The sequence below is a fragment of the Alligator sinensis genome, unplaced genomic scaffold (assembly GCF_000455745.1).
Source record: "Alligator sinensis unplaced genomic scaffold, ASM45574v1 scaffold131_1, whole genome shotgun sequence".
Taxonomy (NCBI): Eukaryota; Metazoa; Chordata; order Crocodylia; family Alligatoridae; genus Alligator; species Alligator sinensis.
In genome coordinates, this window is record NW_005841830.1 from 3653324 (window position 1) to 3671202 (window position 17879).

General features: G+C 39.8%; 1 protein-coding gene across 2 annotated transcripts in view; it reads left to right on the forward strand.

The window, feature by feature from the left end:
- Positions 1-17879, forward strand: part of FBXO11 (F-box protein 11) — a 71275-nt gene that overhangs the window by 51432 nt on the left and 1964 nt on the right. For both annotated transcript variants that reach the window (XM_006014724.2, XM_006014725.2), the window contains exons 12-20: positions 8974-9191; positions 9617-9702; positions 9786-9880; positions 13620-13742; positions 13827-13912; positions 14468-14544; positions 14713-14856; positions 15801-15911; positions 16862-16969. In XM_006014724.2, coding sequence (XP_006014786.1) covers positions 8974-9191; positions 9617-9702; positions 9786-9880; positions 13620-13742; positions 13827-13912; positions 14468-14544; positions 14713-14856; positions 15801-15911; positions 16862-16969 — 1048 coding nt within the window. The remainder of the gene's footprint in view (positions 1-8973; positions 9192-9616; positions 9703-9785; positions 9881-13619; positions 13743-13826; positions 13913-14467; positions 14545-14712; positions 14857-15800; positions 15912-16861; positions 16970-17879) is intronic.

Genomic DNA, 17879 nt, shown 5'->3' on the forward strand with positions numbered 1-17879 from the left:
CCATGTGTCTGTACCATACTTTTCTTTGCATGGTGAGTGTAGGGACCACCAAACATATGCCAGCAGAGATTGCCCTTGTATTATTCTAGTGTGAATCTCCTGGAAGTTTTAAGATCATTCTACATAAAGTAAACCTAAACAGTGCAAAATCACTTTAGCCAGCTTTCTCTAGGTGTGTTCGCGCTAGGGAGTGTTACTAACTTCTACTTTGGTTAAACTGATGTTAAAACTGGTGGGGGGCGGGAGGAAGTTCCAGTAACCATTCATTGCCAACAGTTTTCATTAAACTAAATCTCTACCTGACATTGGTGAAAATATTTCTAGCTTCAAGAGCATTGATTTGAACCTCTGTTCATCTTTTTGAAGGTCTGAATTCTCCTGGAGAAATGTATTGAATGTGCTTGTTGTATCTTAATAATTTCTACCTTACTTTTAGAAGAAAATTCTTTTGACGTGCAAAGTTTAGATGAACATCAAAGTTTTAATGCTCATTTCACTACTTGTTTAATAATTAGATTGGAGATCTGAAATTTTTGTAGTATTTTCATGCTTCTGGGTGAAAGTAGAAAATACAGGTCTTTGAAGATCAAGGGGAAAAACACTCAAAAGGGTTGTGTTGTGCGTACTTTCATCCGAATGGGTTTACCGCACTCCACCCATAATATAATAGGACTTAAAGAACTTTCCTTGATTTGTGAACAGAGTTTATCTTTTTTACGTTGAGTAAAAAAGAGCAGATACTAATTTAGAGGATGCAGTTACAGTGGCATTTAATAAGGCAGTACGGTATCTCGGTTAAGCTGGAAAAAAAATAGCACATCTTAACTCACTTTTGGAACTAAAAAGAGATCTCTCCAAGGTCAATTGTGCAAGTCCTAGTATTTTCTTTTGACTACTTGTTGACCTCCGCTGCTGCTCAGACCTAATAAGATTGATATTAAAATGGAAATAGCTGGGCTTCAGAATTGATACGGATACAAGTACAATCTGTTCAAACTTCTCAACACTATTGTTTGTCTGTTTGCAGCCTGCATGGCATCATTTCATTGTAAGCCACTTTCCTTGTAAGTGCACTTGCTAGAAAAAACAGTTCTTGTAATTACTGCATTTACTTGAATATAACACAAGATTTTTTCTGTCCAGTCAGCATGGGGGGAGGGAGAGAGAGTAGCCCCTTGTCTTATATTCACAGATGAAGTGGAGGGGAGAGCGGGCAGCTGCTGTGGCTCTGACTCTGAGCCTGGGTAGGGGCCAGAGATGGAGATGGAGCATACTGAACACTTGTCTTAAAAATCAGTAATGATTGTCCAGTCTTTTTATGTGTCTTCAGAGGTGTGACAAGGTTTGGAAGTTTTATAAGGATACTCATAATGGTGAACTGTTATGATCTTGCATTAAGAAAAGCAAATATCCTGGTCCTGTTTGAAAGACAATTGAACATATAGCTACTTTCTATAAACAGAAAGGAAAAATGGGTTGAATTACAGCATCTACCAACGTAAGTGTCCCAGTTCCAGTACTGTGATATTTCTGAAGCATAAAATTCTTTGCAAGAACACTTCTTGCCTCTCGAGGGAACTTTTTGGCTAACAGTATTCCCTTTGTTCTCTTTTGTGCTGGTAATGCTCTTGGTGAGATGACATCAACTGAGCAAATTACAAATCTCTTTTTGGTAACTCCTCCTCCTCGTTTTGCATGCGACTACTTTAACTTGTCTAAGAACAAACAAAAGAGGATGAGATTTCCTTGTGGCCTTCCTCTTTATTTTTTTTTCTCTCATTTCATATTACTTTTTCATAGACATTAGGGCTAGAAGGGACCCCGGAGGATCGAGTCCAGCCCCCTGCCCCAGGGGCAGGAATTCAGCTGGGGTCATAGGATCCCAGCAAGATAAACATCCAAATGTGTCTTGAAGGCGTTCAAAGTGGATACTTGAACCACCTCTGGCGGCAGTCTATTCCAAACCTTGGGTGCTCGGACAATAAAGAAATTCTTCCTTATGTCCAGCCTGAATCAGTCGCGGCGGAGTTTGTGACTGTTCGATCTTGTCATTCCTTGGAGTGCTCTGGTGAACAGACATTCCCCAGATCCTGATGAGCACCCCTGATAAACTTATAGATGGCCACCAGATCGCCCCTGAGCCTGTGCTTTTCCAGGCTGAAGAGCCCCATGGCTCTCAGCCTCTCATCATAAGGCCTGTTTTCCTGCCCTCTGATCATGCACGTGGCTCTCCTCTGCACTCTCTCAAGCTTCTCCACATCCTTTTTGAATTGTGGAGCCCAAAACTGGACACAGTACTCCAGCTGCAGCCTCACCAAGGCTGAATACAATGGGAGAATGACGTCCTGGGATTTGCTTGAGAAGCATCTATGGATGCAACCCAGAGTTTTGCTCACTTTACTAGCCACAGCATCACATTGAAGGCTCATATTCATCTTGTGGTCAACCATGACCCCCAAGTCCCTTTCATCTGTAGTGCTAACCAGTATCACACTACTGAGCCTATAAGGATGCTGCAGGTTTTTCCTCCCAAGGTGGAGAACCTTGCACTTCTCGGTGTTGGAACGCCATCAGGTTCTCATCCACCCATTTCCTGAGCCTGTCAAGATCTGCCTGGGTCACCCTCCTGTCCTCAGGTGTGGACACCTTACCCCAGAGTTTGGTGTCATCGGTGAACTTGGCCAGCCCACTTCTGACACGAATTGTCTACATCATTGATGAAGACGTTAAAAAGTATAGGCCCTAGGACAGAGCCTCGTGGGACCCCACTGGTCACAGAGCACCATGACAATTGACTTCCGTCAACCACCATCCTCTGGGTCCTACTGCAGAGCCAATTCCCCAGCCAGCGGATCCTGGTGAGCTTGAGGCCGCAGTTAGCCAGTTTTGTCAAGAGATAATCGTGGGATACCAGATCGAAGGCTTTTTTGAAGTCAAGATGTATGACATCAATCTCTTCCCCCTTGTCCAGGTGATGGGTCACTTGGTCATAAAAGGAAATGAGATTGGTCAAGCAAGACCTACCTGCAACAAACATGTGCTGGGTATCCCTCAGGATATTGCCGTCAGCTAGTCTGTTAAGAATGGCCTCTTTGATACTCTTTTCTAAGACCTTCCCCAGGATAGAGATCGGGCTGATGGGCCTGTAGTTTGCCAGATCTACTTTCCTCCCTTTCTTGAAGATAGGCACCACACTGGCCCTCTTTCAATCTTCAGGCACTTCACCAGAGCGCCAGGAGTTCTCAAAGATCCTTATCCTTCTCTCTTAAAATCTGGAGATTTTGTCCTGAATTCATAGCCTGCACATACTCTTCTCGTGAGTTGGGCTGAGTTTCTGTGGCCGAGTGCTAGCTACAGAAGATTCCATAGTGCTTTTGTTTTTCAGGTTTCTTCTAGCCCTATCTACTATATTTCAGTAGTTGAGGAAACTAACCACTTGTTCTTAGTGGCAATTTTCCAACATTTTAATCCTTGCAGGCTACTGGAGCCAAGGAGTTAATAAGCTGGCACTTAAAAAAGCAGCATATCCTCAGTCTTCAATGTCCTGTATTGGACACAAGCTGACAGGCACCTGCCATAAACCATATAATTAGTCACTCAGTATGAAAGCAACAAAAACTAGCAGAATAAGTTAACATAATTATCTAAATTCAAATCTTTAGCAAAAGAAAGTCGATCTGCTTTCCTTCCCATCCTCCCATAATGTAGTAGCACTGCTCTGATAAATGTTCTGTATGTCTTGATCTACCTAGAAAGAACAGTATTTTAGGTCCCATGCTACACTGAGTTACTTAGCAGTTCATTTTTAAATATTAAAAATAAACCCAGGGAGTTTAAATTTAAAAACAATTAGAAAAAATATATTTATGATGTCATAAATAGCATAATCAGAACTTCATCTGAGCTGCCACTTGTACAGCAAATGAAAATTTGAGCTATAAAATAGGGTCTACAGCAGAGGTGGGCAATTATTTTGGATGGAGGGATGCTTACTGAGTTTTGGCAAGCCATCAAAGGCTGCGTGACAGGCAACCAGGGGCAGATAAATATTAATTTTCTAAATTTTTAGGGGCCCCGTGGGCCGGATAGAATGGCCTGGCTGGCCGCATTTTGCCCACCCCTGGTCTACAGACTCTTACAATTGAACTTAACCCTATTGACTTAAAATCCTGACACACACTAAATTGGAAGGATTGTCAAACTTTGGGAAGCAGCTTTTAATAATGATCAGAGACTCTAATAGTCTTTGCCATATTTTATGGGCAGTTTGTTTTTTTTCTTCTGTGTCTTGATGTTGTCCCCAGACTGGATCCAGCTCACAAAGAGCTCTAGAGTCGGGCCTAGGGCACGAGGCAACTTTGACAACCGTGATGTAATATATTTGTTGCATTAAGTTTAATTTAATTTTTTTTCAGTTGGGGGGTGATAAATAGACTTGTAAACAATCTGTACCCTGTTCTGTTGAAACAAGAGAACAAACATTAAAATCAGCTTCAAAGTACAAACTGAATGTATTAACATAGCATCAACAATTCTGACTTTTAAAAAGCAGTCTGAAAATAGAGACATATCTTTGGTAGGTAAAGTAATTGTCTAACTGTAGACCTAAGGGGCAGTATTTTACATCTTGGCTTGCACTAGAACAGCATTTCTCAATCCATGGGTCACAAGAACATGAGTTGCCAAAAAAAAATAAAAAATGGATCAACAAACTTTAAAAATGGATTCTCCTTTGAAGGAGAGAAATGTGGGAAACTATGGGTTTCCCCTTGTAGGATGGCAGAGTTCCAGTCTGCAAGGGGCTGTTTGGGACTGTGGGGAGTGGGAGGAACGTGATCAGGCAGGGGGTGCCACATGCTTGTGCGCACACGCATGTGGGAGCCAGGCAGTGTGGAGAGCAGCTCCTACAACTTCCCACAGGTAAGTCTATGGTTGGGCAGGGGGGCATAGATGCAGTGTCAGTGGGGCAGGGGGGGTCACAGGTGATGCTGCCCACCACCCCACCTCCTCTCCAGGGTAAAGCCATGGCCTGAGGGGAGTGGCCGCAGCAGCTGGGCCATGACAGAGGGGTACATCTGCGGGCCAGCCTGCAAGTGGCTGGCGGTGGGAGAAGGTGAAGGCAGTGTGCGACCCCTTCTCCTGCTCCCTCCCTACCTGTTTTGTTACTCCTTGTGCTGCTGATGGTGTGGCTGGTGGGGTAGGATTCCAGTGACAGTGACAGCAATGAGTCTTGCTGCTCCGTTCTGCCTTCCTGTGCCAAGTCCTGCCCATGCCAGTCCAACCAGACTGTAGCCGTATGCCTGCTGTGGGTGCACAAATATGGGGGGCCGTGTGCACCCCCCACTGCCCTGCACACTTACCTTCTGCCGCACACCCTATGGGGCTGGGGGTGCAGGGCAGTGGCTCAGGAGTGAGGGGTACCAGCAGGGCGGGTGGGGTGGGGGACTGTAGATTGGGAGTGAGGGGCACCAGGAGGACCAGGGAGCTGTTTTCTACTTAAACTATTTACTGGGATGGGACTGGCCATCAGCGTTTACAAACGGATCCTGGTACAAAAAAGGTTGAGAGATGCTGCTCTAGAAGAAGAAAAGCTTTATAAATTAGTGGCTGGTGCCCAAAGTAAGTAGAGGAAGGGGATGCACAGCCCTGAAGAAGATTGCTGCTGCTTCTCATGTGTACAATTATTCCGATCTTTCAAAGTCAAAGGAAGTCAAAAGAAGTAAACAGTTTGGGTCTTTCTCTTCCCAAAGCAAATTCTGCTTCCATCACTTGTCCCATGCTGCTTCTTAACATGAGTATGCAGCCCTTTCTGCTCTCTCTTGTCTTATCCAACCTTTGAAAAAAGCAAGCTGTATTTATTCGGACCTGTTAGCTTCACTCTGACTGAAAATAATCTACTTTGCCAGACATGATGGTCTGCGCTCAAGCAGAGAGGAGCAGTCCACTGTGGACAGTATGGAACAGGTACAGCAGCCCTCTTTTAAGCACATCTTGTGACTTCAGTGCTACTGGGACCAGGGACTGGCAGATTGTTGAAAAAACAATTTTTTGTGACATTTCTGTGAAGGAAATTGTTATTCCTTAGCCTTCTTTGTAAAAGAAACTTTCAATTATTGAAGAATAATGGGAAAATATCATTTATTCTAAGGTAAAAAACAAAAAAAATGACGTGCTCTGGATTCAGTTTGTTATAGGTACACAGTGCCTGAACTGAAGCCAGCTCTGACAATAAAGTAACATAAGGTGCTCACTTTCTTAAAGAACTGAAATAATTTATTTTAACTTATAAAATAATGTTTTCATTTATAACTTTTCTAAAAATAGTGGAGTACTTAAATGATCTAGATGAAAATAAATAAAAAATAACTTAAACTCTCTAATAAATTTTTAAGTGGGAGTGAAGGTTTCAGAAACTCATTTTAGAAACCTTTATTTCATCAGAAGCAGTTACTGCTCTACTAACAAATTGAGAGCATTGCAATATAACCTGATTTAAATCAGTAAGTATTAAAACTTCTGGCAGTTGCTCTGTCACCAGCCATGCCTACCTCTGTTAAAACATTGTGCCTAAGAGGACAGTGAACAATTAATCTGTAAAGTGAACTTTTTTTTGTAAGCATGAGTCCTCAGGGAGATTTGATTGAAATAACTATGAAATAAACTGCCATAACTCACTGAACAGTAGGGGTGTGTGAAACGGGCCATATTCAGTCAGCTGAAGGGGATCCCAGGTACCCCTCCAGACCCAGGAGGCACCAGTCGCCGAGCCAGGGGGAGGGTCCCTCGTGCTACGCAGTGGACCCAGAAGTGGACCAGAAGTGCTTCTGGTCCACTTCTGGGTCTGCTGCCAAGCATGCTGGGGACCTCCCCGTGCTGCTATGGGATGCTCTGTCCACCCAGCATCTCAGCGTTCACAAGCCACCTGGTACCTTGAGGTATGTAGAAAAAAACATTTAAAGCTGTGTCTATGTCTGAATCATCGAATCTATCCACATCTATTCAGAGGGTTCCGATTTGATTTGGAGAGATTAAAGGGTCTCCTGATTCGATTCGGAGGTTCGGCCACTGAATTGGGCCGAATCAAATTGGTGACTGAAGCTTCGCACAGCCCTACCGAACAGGGATGTCAGCCAAATATTTCACGTGAGGTTCTTCGGGGGCAAGAGACATCAGTTTAAGCCAGTGCACTTTATTTTAGATTTAAAATCAAGTTAAACATTTCTGTGTCTAACTAAATGCTTGTACATCATCCCCTAATCTTAAAAAAAATGGTATCTAATGAAACAGTGATTTTTATAAATAAGTTGTTAAACCTACTCTGGTTGACCTTTTGTTCTAGTTATAGTGACAGCAGGGAAGGTATTGGCCAAGACTCTTGAAAATTGCTAGTAATTCTACGTACCTTAGATTTCCAAGTTTAGATTCTCAGGAACTGTTAAATATCCATCACTTGAAGTGAGCGAGGTCTTTTTCTGTTTCAAATTAAACTTCCAAAGTCACTCTTGAAAAATACTGGGCTTTCACATTTAGGGATGGTGTCAATTAAACTTTTCAGAATTAACCTTTATTACTGTAAGTTATTAAAGTTGGGGGGTGGGGGGTGATGTTTATTCTGTTTTGTTTTAACAAAATCAAGACAGCTTATCAATTCTGAAAGGCTCTTAAAATCCCATCTAAAACAGAAATTAAGTAGATGAGTGATTAAAATACTCCTTTTCCCATAAAATGCATTAAAAAAACTAGTAAATGGAAAATGGCACTGGGACAGATGGGAATAGATATGCTTTACCTTTGCTGGTGCTATTTAAGATTCTTTTTAAATCACTGCTATTCCTAGAATGAGAGGTTTTTGAGGATTTTTCTGTAGTAATTTAAATTGTCTGCTCCCCTTGAATTGGTTCTAGTTAACATTCTGTTTGAGTTCCATTTTAAGATCTGCTGACACCTCATGGAGAATCTTTTGAAAAGCATTTAAGATCTGGTGGTGTTTTTTTTCCCTTTATCCCTCTCATCTACATGGCAGTTAATCTTTCCTTCAGTTTTAAAAGATCTATTTATCAATCTGTTTTCCCCCCTCCCTCCGCTTCTGCTATCTGCAGTAATAATAATCAGTTTGACATCACAGAAATTATTAATAATCACAAATGGGAATATGACTAGGGAATAAAGCTGAAGAACCAGATCCTGTTGGTTTGCAGTTCACTAGCAGCAAAGAAAAAGGTGAAAATACAACATGAATAAATTTGTTTGGAATTGAATTGTTTTTAGTGAGGAATCTTCTCATTAAAAGTGCATTTAATTTTATTTTTTGTCTTTAAATATCCAAGAGTTTGGTGCCTACCTGCCATTGACTTGAGGTTCTGTAAGAGCATTATCAGTTGCATCATTGATGCAATTTTGGAAAGAGTTATCCATGACTACCTTTACTCGCATTGATGTCTTAAAAAAAAGTTACTTGCTTCTTAGGATTAACATCTAAACCAGGCTGGTAATTCTTATTTTGATTTTGCAATGGATTTGGATTTCTTAGCATGCACTATAACATTCCCCAGTCTTTTTGTCAAATAGTACAGAATTCAAAATAAAAAAATGCAGATTCTTAAAGAGTAATTTTGGTGCATTTTAAACTGAACTTGAGCACAATTGGTATAAGCACATTCCAAATATGCAACATTGCACTATGGAGCAGCTGCAACAAATTGTTGTGGATGGTAATAAATAGCAGTACAAGCATGTTTAATTGTTCTCCATCATTTTTTGTGTTCAACCTTCATCATTATCTGAGAAACTCTTATGCCTTGATGATGAGGAACTATGTAACTCTAAAGAGAAGTACTAGTACTGTCTATGAACGTTGCCTTTTTATTTTTCCTTTTTAAATTGCCAAGTGGAGGAGGAGGCATTTTATGACTAAAATCTCTTGACTTGCATTAAACACTGCGTATAAGGATTTCTGTTATTTTTGTGTTTTAGGGTTATTTTGAAAGCTGCAACATACATAGGAACAGGATAGCAGGCTTTGAGGTCAAAGCTTATGCCAACCCTACTGTAGTTCGTTGTGAAATCCATCATGGTCAGACTGGAGGAATCTATGTTCATGAAAAAGGAAGAGGACAGTTCATAGAAAATAAAATCTATGCAAACAACTTTGCAGGTGTCTGGATTACCTCGAACAGTGACCCAACAATAAGGTCTCTTTGTCTTTGAATTTTTTCTTTTTTTGGAAAGAGATGGCTGTGTGTGTGTCTAAATTTGTTTTTGAAAAGGGTCTGGAGGGGGAAGGAAAATCTGTAATTTCATGTTTGTTCAGAAGAAAATTAACATTTCTGTATATGTACAAAAGAAATGGCTGTTTCAACGTGCCATTAACTTGTGTATTTTATTTGAATGCATACATTTTAGGATGTAATTTAGTTATTTTGTTTAAAGAGCTACCACACTATCTCTTTTAGGTTTCAAGCCTAAATGTTATATAACTGTGCATTGACAGTATATAGACAATGTGTAGTTATGCAGCTTTTAGGTTTGAAACCTAGAATATAATATATGTAGATTACAAGATGTACTGCAACTTTCTTTAATAGTTTTGTAACATAAATGGGTTTGTTTCTTTTAGGGGCAATGCAATTTTTAATGGAAATCAAGGTGGAGTTTATATCTTTGGTGATGGACGAGGCCTTATTGAAGGAAATGATATTTATGGTAAATATTTAAACTCTCTGAATCTTGTTCTTTTATTTTGTGGGTCAGACTCTTAACTTACAAGCGTTTTCTTTTTTTACCAGGTAATGCATTAGCAGGAATACAGATTCGAACCAATAGCTGTCCCATTGTTCGGCACAACAAGATTCATGACGGTCAACATGGTGGTATTTATGTGGTGAGTAATATATACATGTATTAATCATGCAAAGTAAACACATTATCCTTTTCATCAAGTTGTTATACATACTCACCTACACACTTATGAAATAGAACAGCATTTCTCAATATGTGGGTCAGTATATAAGAAAATAATGCATTTATTTACATTGAAAGTTTCTTACATTATACAGAAAAGGCGACCAGATTACGGGGAAGCTTGTTTTAATGTTTAATAGGGGAAGACTTCATAAATGTAGCTAAAGTATGTATTTTAAATTTGAGGAACTGATCTATTGGATACCTCATTCAAACTGATCTATTGGATACCTCATTCAAAAAGAGGTAGCTAGTAGAATACCACCTACTTCTACAAGGCTTTTATTCTTGCATCGGGTTCTTATAGTAAATTGGTTGCAACTCGACCACAAGAACTGTCAGACTGAACCATTGAAAAACCATATGAATAAATATTTGTGGAAAGCAAAGTTTGGGCTGTCACAAATCCCCTGATTACCTGAATATGCCAGTTCAATATCAATTGAGGATCCAAGAGTAATTCTGGTTTTAATTTTAAACAAAAAATGCACTAAAACAGCTGCCATAGACTAAAAATGAGGAAGAGATGCAATGATGGGGATACACGAAACTTCTATATTATAAAGTAGGAGTGGAAACAGTTGGATATTGGGTGCTTATTACTACACATTGGAGTGTGTTTGCTATTGTATCTTCCTGTAGGCATTCAGTGAGCAGCTGTCCCACAGTTTCTTGTAGGCATTACTCTAGGCACCTGCTAGGATTGATGCTGCATTGCATTCTGAGATTGAGTCAAGATATTTGGCAACTCGGGCTCTCTAGTTTTGCTGGTTGGTTGTCTGGCAGAACATCACAGCGATGAGACTTCTGCCATTGTGTGACAAAGGAGTAAAACAGATACTAACTTAATTAGTCACCTTGAGACTCCTAACAGTTGTACATCGTCAGGTACTTGCACTGCTTAGCCTTTCTCAGCAGCAGATGATGCTGTACATTTGTCTGCTTTGTGCACATTTTCAGCTAGATGCGCCAAGAGAGGTGCAGCATGCATATCTAACAAAGACAAGTCCATGAGCTGTGTGGCTTGCTCCATGGATTTGCTTGGGAGCATGGAGAAGATGAGAAATATTTCTCGTTGTGTAGTAAATGAATTTTTTTCAAATTTGGGTTTACATGCTTACCATGTCTCACCAGCATGGCCCTACTGAAATCACGGCAGAAATGTGCTACACAGTGGCTCCTATAATCTGGCTCATTTTGCCACTGTGTTGACTCCCTTACTCCTTTAACATGGTGTGGTGTGTGGAACTAAGTCAAGTCTTTGGAAGGGGAAGGGGGTCAGATTTTGCTTCTGGTTTAGAAAGCCCAGAGTGGGATTAGGGTGGGACAAGCTTTGATGCAGGGAGCAAGAAAGGCCAGTTCCAAGACCAGTATGGCTCTTATCAGGGCTCCCTGTCTTCTAGGATTTTTTTTTTTTTGCCTCGGAAATTGCAGTGACATCCTCTGCCTGAAATTTACAGGCACAGTTGCAGCTCACTGATTTTTCCTCCCAACTAAGGCAGTGGTCTGATACTGCAGATCAATATAATGCCATCCTCTGCCTCTAATCTGCAGCAGCAGTCTGCATTTTTTTTGAGAGGTGGCATTACTACAGATATGAGACATTAACTATTAAGTAGGGATCTATGCCATGTCTTCACTGCAGTTTTGAATGTGGTGAAGTCAGTTTACTGTATTTTCTTGGATACAAGATGACCCCAAATAATTAGATTCTGTATACTGAAAATGTCTAAAGTTTTGGTTTTAACTTTCCAGCTACTCAAAAAAAAAAAAAAAAAAAAAAAAATGACAAATGCTTTAAATAAAATAATTTTACATAAAATTAAAATATTATAGTAGATGCTTGATTTTTAGTGTGACTTTTTTTTTATCTGTGAATTGTTAGAATATCTTTTAAAAGATTATGCTTGTGCAGCCCTTGACAGCTTAGGAAAACTTAAGCGGCCCTCCAGCTGAAGTAATTGCCCACCCCTGACTTAGTTCATTGGACTGGGCGCCAGTAGTCTTGAGCATTTCAAACCATAGTGACCCCATGCCCCAGCCCTGCTGTGTGTGCATACGTGCCCCCCAAATTGTGCCCGCCCCGCCTTCCCCCAATGCACACAAAGGATCCATGTGCTAATTACCCCACTCATGACTGGATCCAGGTGTACATGTCGCAGGTCCTGAGATCTTCCAATAATGTGTATGCAGATGAGGTACAGCGCAGTCTGGGCCCCAATAATCACGTCAGGCTGAGAGAGAGAGGGGCAGCAGAGCTTCAGAGTATTTTGGTGATGTTTGCCAGACATTTGAGGTTGGTGAAGGAACAGACGTCATTGGAAATGGGGAAGAAAGGTGCAGCTCAGGTGCGGGACTGAAGAGGAAGCTGAAATGTATTTGAAGTGGTTTACTGAGACTGAAAAAGAGTTGGTGCTGAGGGGGATCGAGCACAATATGGGCACTCTATCTTATTCATTTGGGCTGCACTGACCTAGTTTTGTGGTAGGTTCACATCAGTATGTTTGCCTATTTTATGGGTTGTGTTGTGGGCATGCTCAACATTAGGCTGTATTCAGTCAACATCAAAATTAGTTTCTGTGACTAGCAGCAGCTAAAGTGATAGACAATATATTTAGTGACCGAGGTTTGCTGGTATGCAGATATAAAATGTGGGTATTTTTTTTCCATGCTGGTTTGTGGGGAGGGGAACCTCATCTTATATTTAAGTAAATATAGTACTGCATGTTAAATCCATTGTGTCCACTTACTAAGTAGATGCTGCTGGGCATAGTATTTGACAGAGATTCGCTAACATATTGTGTAGTGCAGTGCTAACTATAGGTTCTGTAGCAAAACCTAGCAGATTTCATATTTCACTACAAATCCTTTTAAATGTCAGTTAGTAAAGCATGGTAGTGTTAGTTATAGCCATGATGGTCCAGGAATTATGAAAAGCAAGGCTTTTTGGGGGATATTTTTTTGTATTGGACTTTCATAGATTCCATAGACTTCATAGACATTTGGGCTAAAAGGGATCCCAAAGGATCATCGAGTCCAGCCCCTTGCCCCAGGGGCAGGAAGTCAGCAGGGATCATAGCATCCCAGCAAGAAAAGCATCCAAATGTATCTTGAAGGTGTTCAAAGTGGGTGCTTGAACCGCCTCCGGCGGCAGTCTATTCCAAACCTTGGGTGCTCGGACAGTAAAGAATTTCTTCCTTATGTCCAGTCTGAATCAGTCGCGGCAGAGTTTGTGACCATTGGATCTCATCATCCATTGGGGCGCTCTGGTGAACAGACTTACTGTATAATTAGAATAAAGCTAGACAAGCTCTTGAATTTAAGGCATGGTTCATCAAGTAGTAAGGCATTTTGTTCAAAAGCTTATCTATCTCAGCTATGCAGTTGGTCCAACAAAAAATTCCACCCACAAATTCTTGCCTCTAGTTAGTTAAAGTAGGAGTAGTGCTAAAACTCTTAGCATTGTATTATGCAAAATGTTCAGAAGTGTACAGTGTTGGGAGCAGAACAAAATTAGAAATGAGGTAACTTAAGACTTTGCCTAGAAATGAGGTCACTTCATAGAAGTTTCTTAAAGGGACTTTCTTCTTTCTTACAGGAGGCAAATGGTCAGGGCTTGCAATTGGCTATATTTAATCCTTGGTTTGTCTTGTATTTAGCATGAAAAAGGACAAGGTGTGATCGAAGAAAACGAAGTTTATAGTAATACTTTGGCTGGAGTTTGGGTGACAACAGGAAGTACTCCAGTGTTGAGGAGAAATAGAATTCATAGTGGCAAACAGGTGAGATTCACTTTGCATGGTAAAATGCTTTGTTCAGATTTCTTCCTTGCTTTTAATTTAACTAACTTATTTTTAATGTGTCAGGTTGGTGTTTATTTTTATGACAATGGACATGGAGTGTTGGAAGACAATGACATCTATAATCACATGTACTCAGGGGTTCAAATAAGGTAAAATGCATTTTTATTTTATGTCTAAAAAGAAGTTATAGTCGACTCCATGTACAGCAACATTTGATAAGAGCAACGGCTGCTTACCAGGAAAATGTTCCCAGGGAAAATATTACATGCCATGTATACAGATGATTCCTTATAATAGCAACACTCAATTTGGAGCAGAATAGCACCAAGGCATTGAAAAATTGCTACTAACAGGCATGTGATTTCCATTGTATTAACCCCTTTGTGTCTCCTTATCACTTTGATAAGGAGCCCTATTTTATGGGGCTCCTTTAAATCTGACTGTCCTTAGTTTTAGCTATCAAGGAGGAATTTGTTGAAGTATATGCTGTAGGACTTCCCTTTAACCTCTACTATGTGCAGCTCTTGATGGCATGGAGTCTAAAATCTGTTTGACTAGAAAGTAGAGCATTTCTAAAGGCCTGGAAGCAATATGAAGGGTGGGGAGAAATGCCTGTTTTCCCCCCTCCCTGTCAGTTTAAGTGTTCAGTCTTATGAAACAGTAAACCATTCTTCAATAACACTTTTGCTTGTGATTATCTACAGAACTGGAAGCAACCCCAAAATTAGGCGCAACAAAATCTGGGGAGGCCAGAATGGCGGTATTCTTGTTTATAATTCGGGTAGGTCTAACCTTTTTCTTATTCAGCATTAAATTATGCATTTAATGTAATATGTATTTAATGCATTATACATGCATTAAATATGTATAACATTCAGCAGTGTTATGCCTTTCAAACAATCATCCTGCTTGACATTTTTTTTTCTTTCTCCCTGCCCCCCGCTTATAGGTCTTGGATTTATAGAAGACAATGAAATCTTTGATAATGCAATGGCTGGAGTATGGATTAAAACGGACAGTAATCCTACGCTAAGAAGGAATAAAATCCATGATGGACGAGATGGGGGCATCTGTATATTTAACGGGGGCAGAGGTAGCATTCTTTCCTCATTAGGATACACTAAGAATAGTGGATAATAATCTAATTTAAGATAGTTTATTTTAATCTGATCCTGAAGAGACTCTGATAAGTGCTGAAGTTGTGATATAATAGGTTGTTGAAAATATACTAGTGCTTTTTAGTCTCCATTATATCTGTAATACTAAACAATAGTAGGCAAAGGAGCCATGTGTCCTCATCCAGGAAAACTGGATATGCTGCCAGAATAATATTTTTCTTTCTTCTCTCCAAGGATCTACGTTTTGTTATCTTTCATTTGAGAGAATACAAGGAATTGATTTAATAGTCAAACCAGAGTTGGATCTCTCTCTCTCTCTCTGGTTTTTCCCCAGTTTCAAATATTTTTTGGGGGGGGAAAAAGCCTGATTGGAGAATTCATTCACACACTTGTGGAAAGACTGTACCTCAGTTTTATAAAAATCCAGTTCTACCCTGTTGTAGTCTCATAATGCTGATTAAAAATAGCATGGTTAATCATTCAGTATGGCTAAGCTCTTAATTTTAGGCAATGCAGTATTGAATGTGGCTGCATTGCAGTGGTACAGCAGCACTTACAAACTTGTGCTAAATGCTGGCCATAGAGGAAGGACAGCAACAGAACACAGAAAAAAATCTGTGCTAGGGAGATTGAAAGATTTGGTTTCTTTTAAATATGAAATAATGCTTCTAGAGGTGCAGCTTGGAAGCTTATTCTAATGGCTCATAGGGCTTCACATTTTCCCTTTACTGTATTGATTATCCTAATTATATTATATATCTTTAGATACATTTAATTGGGAATAACTATGACAGAGATCATCATTCTTGAAATTCCCATTGGTGGCCTAAATAGAAAGTTTCCTGTAGCAAGCTAATAAAGGCAATCGGGCTGACGTTTTGTCCTTAAACCTGTTGTGTGTTGTTGGTTTTGTTTGTAGGTCTCCTTGAAGAGAATGATATCTTTAGAAACGCCCAAGCTGGTGTTCTTATCAGCACCAATAGTCACCCTGTGTTAAGGAAAAATCGAATATTTGATGGATTTGCTGCAGGTTTGTACTGCTTAGATCAAATTTTGAAGCACTAGAGCTTGCAGGATTTTGTTCTGTGGAATTAATAGTGTCAGGAAATAATGCATCTTTTCCTCCTCATTGTCATGTATCAAACTTTGTTATTTTGTGTTTTATTTTAGAAGTGAAAAGTTGAAGGTTTTTGTTTCTAGGGGGTGATTTTCAATTTATTGCTAATCCCGTTTTAGAGAGGAAAATTTCAGGATCTCGTATCCAAGGTGTTTGGAACTGCTTTTTACTAAAATGTTTCTGTTCCATTGGATGCAGGAGGCATGAAAAAGCTTGAGATACGAGTGTGTTACCTAGTGCTTAATAACAGTTGATAATTTTAATTCTGTTGCACTTTAAAAGTGGAAATATGTGCTTGAGTTTTCACCTTCTTTCAGAAAAAGGAAGTTCCTCTAAGGAAACCTTTAAAGGTCATGCTTGTGTGATGAAAGGGAAGCGGGTTGGGGGGGAGGGGGGTTCGTTGTTGCCAAGAGCAGTTCTGGCTCTCTCACTTTGGAGGCCAATCGTTGGTTAAGACTAAGATTATTCAAGTGACTTTTAGACCTTGATACTTTTCTTTAAAATGTCTTGTGTTCAGATCATGAGCGCTCAGATGTTTCTTAGCATTTAAATAAAGTTGTCTCCCAGGATCTGTCACTTACAAAAGTATTAGTCAAGATGCTGTCTTGTTGTCTAAGAAACTGTTTGATTACTCTGAAAATATGGATGCTAGCCTCATCTTTTCATGAAAGGATGCTGTGAAAATACTTAGCCTTATACTTGTTACAATGTCATTTTTAGATCTTAGTTGCTTTGCCAGTTTTGTGTTTTTCTTGACTGACAGTAGAAAGTACAAATTGGTAAAAAGTAGCTGCTGAGACCAAAATGAACAGTAACCTAAACCCTTTGATTTCTCTCTTCCCTCCCCCCCCCTTCCATTAAAGGTATTGAAATAACAAATCATGCAACTGCAACGTTGGAAGGCAATCAGATTTTCAACAATCGGTTTGGAGGCTTATTTCTAGCATCTGGTGTCAATGTAACAATGAAAGGTGTGTGGCTTTTTGCATTTGCTCATATATGCTGAAGTTTAGTTGTAGCCCAGCTTGTCTGTTTTTAGTTCAGTTCTGCATCTTAAGTTACTCTACCCAAACTTTCACCTGAAGGAAATATGAAAACTGCTATCCAAGTTCCTTTTGCAGGGTTTTCTGATTTTAAAAACAAAAAACAATTCTCCTGTTTAACCCCCACCCCCCATCCACATCTTTCCATGATTAAAACAAAATGCCATAATGGAAAAAATGTGGAAGGTGGGGGGTGTAAACTGGAGAATTTTGGTTGTGTGTTTTGTTGGGTTTTTTGTTTCTTCTTTTAAAAAGAAAAAAACAGCCTTACTGATTAGCAGCTTGTCAGTAGACTCATCTACTCAAAACTTCCTTTTGAAAACAAGACACTGAAGAAAATTATGGTATAGGAGGTCATATCATGTGGCTGAAAGCAAGTCTCCAGCCAGTACAGTTGAGAAACTTTGCTTTATATGTTAATTTGTAAAATACTTAATGTAAGTACATAAATTTGAAGTCACCTTTTGAGGAAGAGGGGATTTAGAACACTTTGTATCAACAATTATGCCATTTATTTAATGTGCTTTGCATAAAGTTTTAACTTACAAACTTGAAGTGTTTCTAGTGAAGGTTGACTCCAGAGTTGTCATGTCCTGTTTTGGCCCCTTAATTTTCTTCAGTTTTTATCTGGGACTCAGCCACATCAAAACCAGCTTACAGGTAAAAGACAGCAGTAGACTTAATATCTGGAAGTGCAAATGTCCCTAGCTTATACAAGTTTGGGATGAATTAAGGTCCCAGGGCTCATGAAGTCTATTCTTGGTTTGAGGTTGATAGTGTGTTCTAATAAATTACTTCACAAGATAGCCAGGCATGACCTATATAAGCACATTCTCAG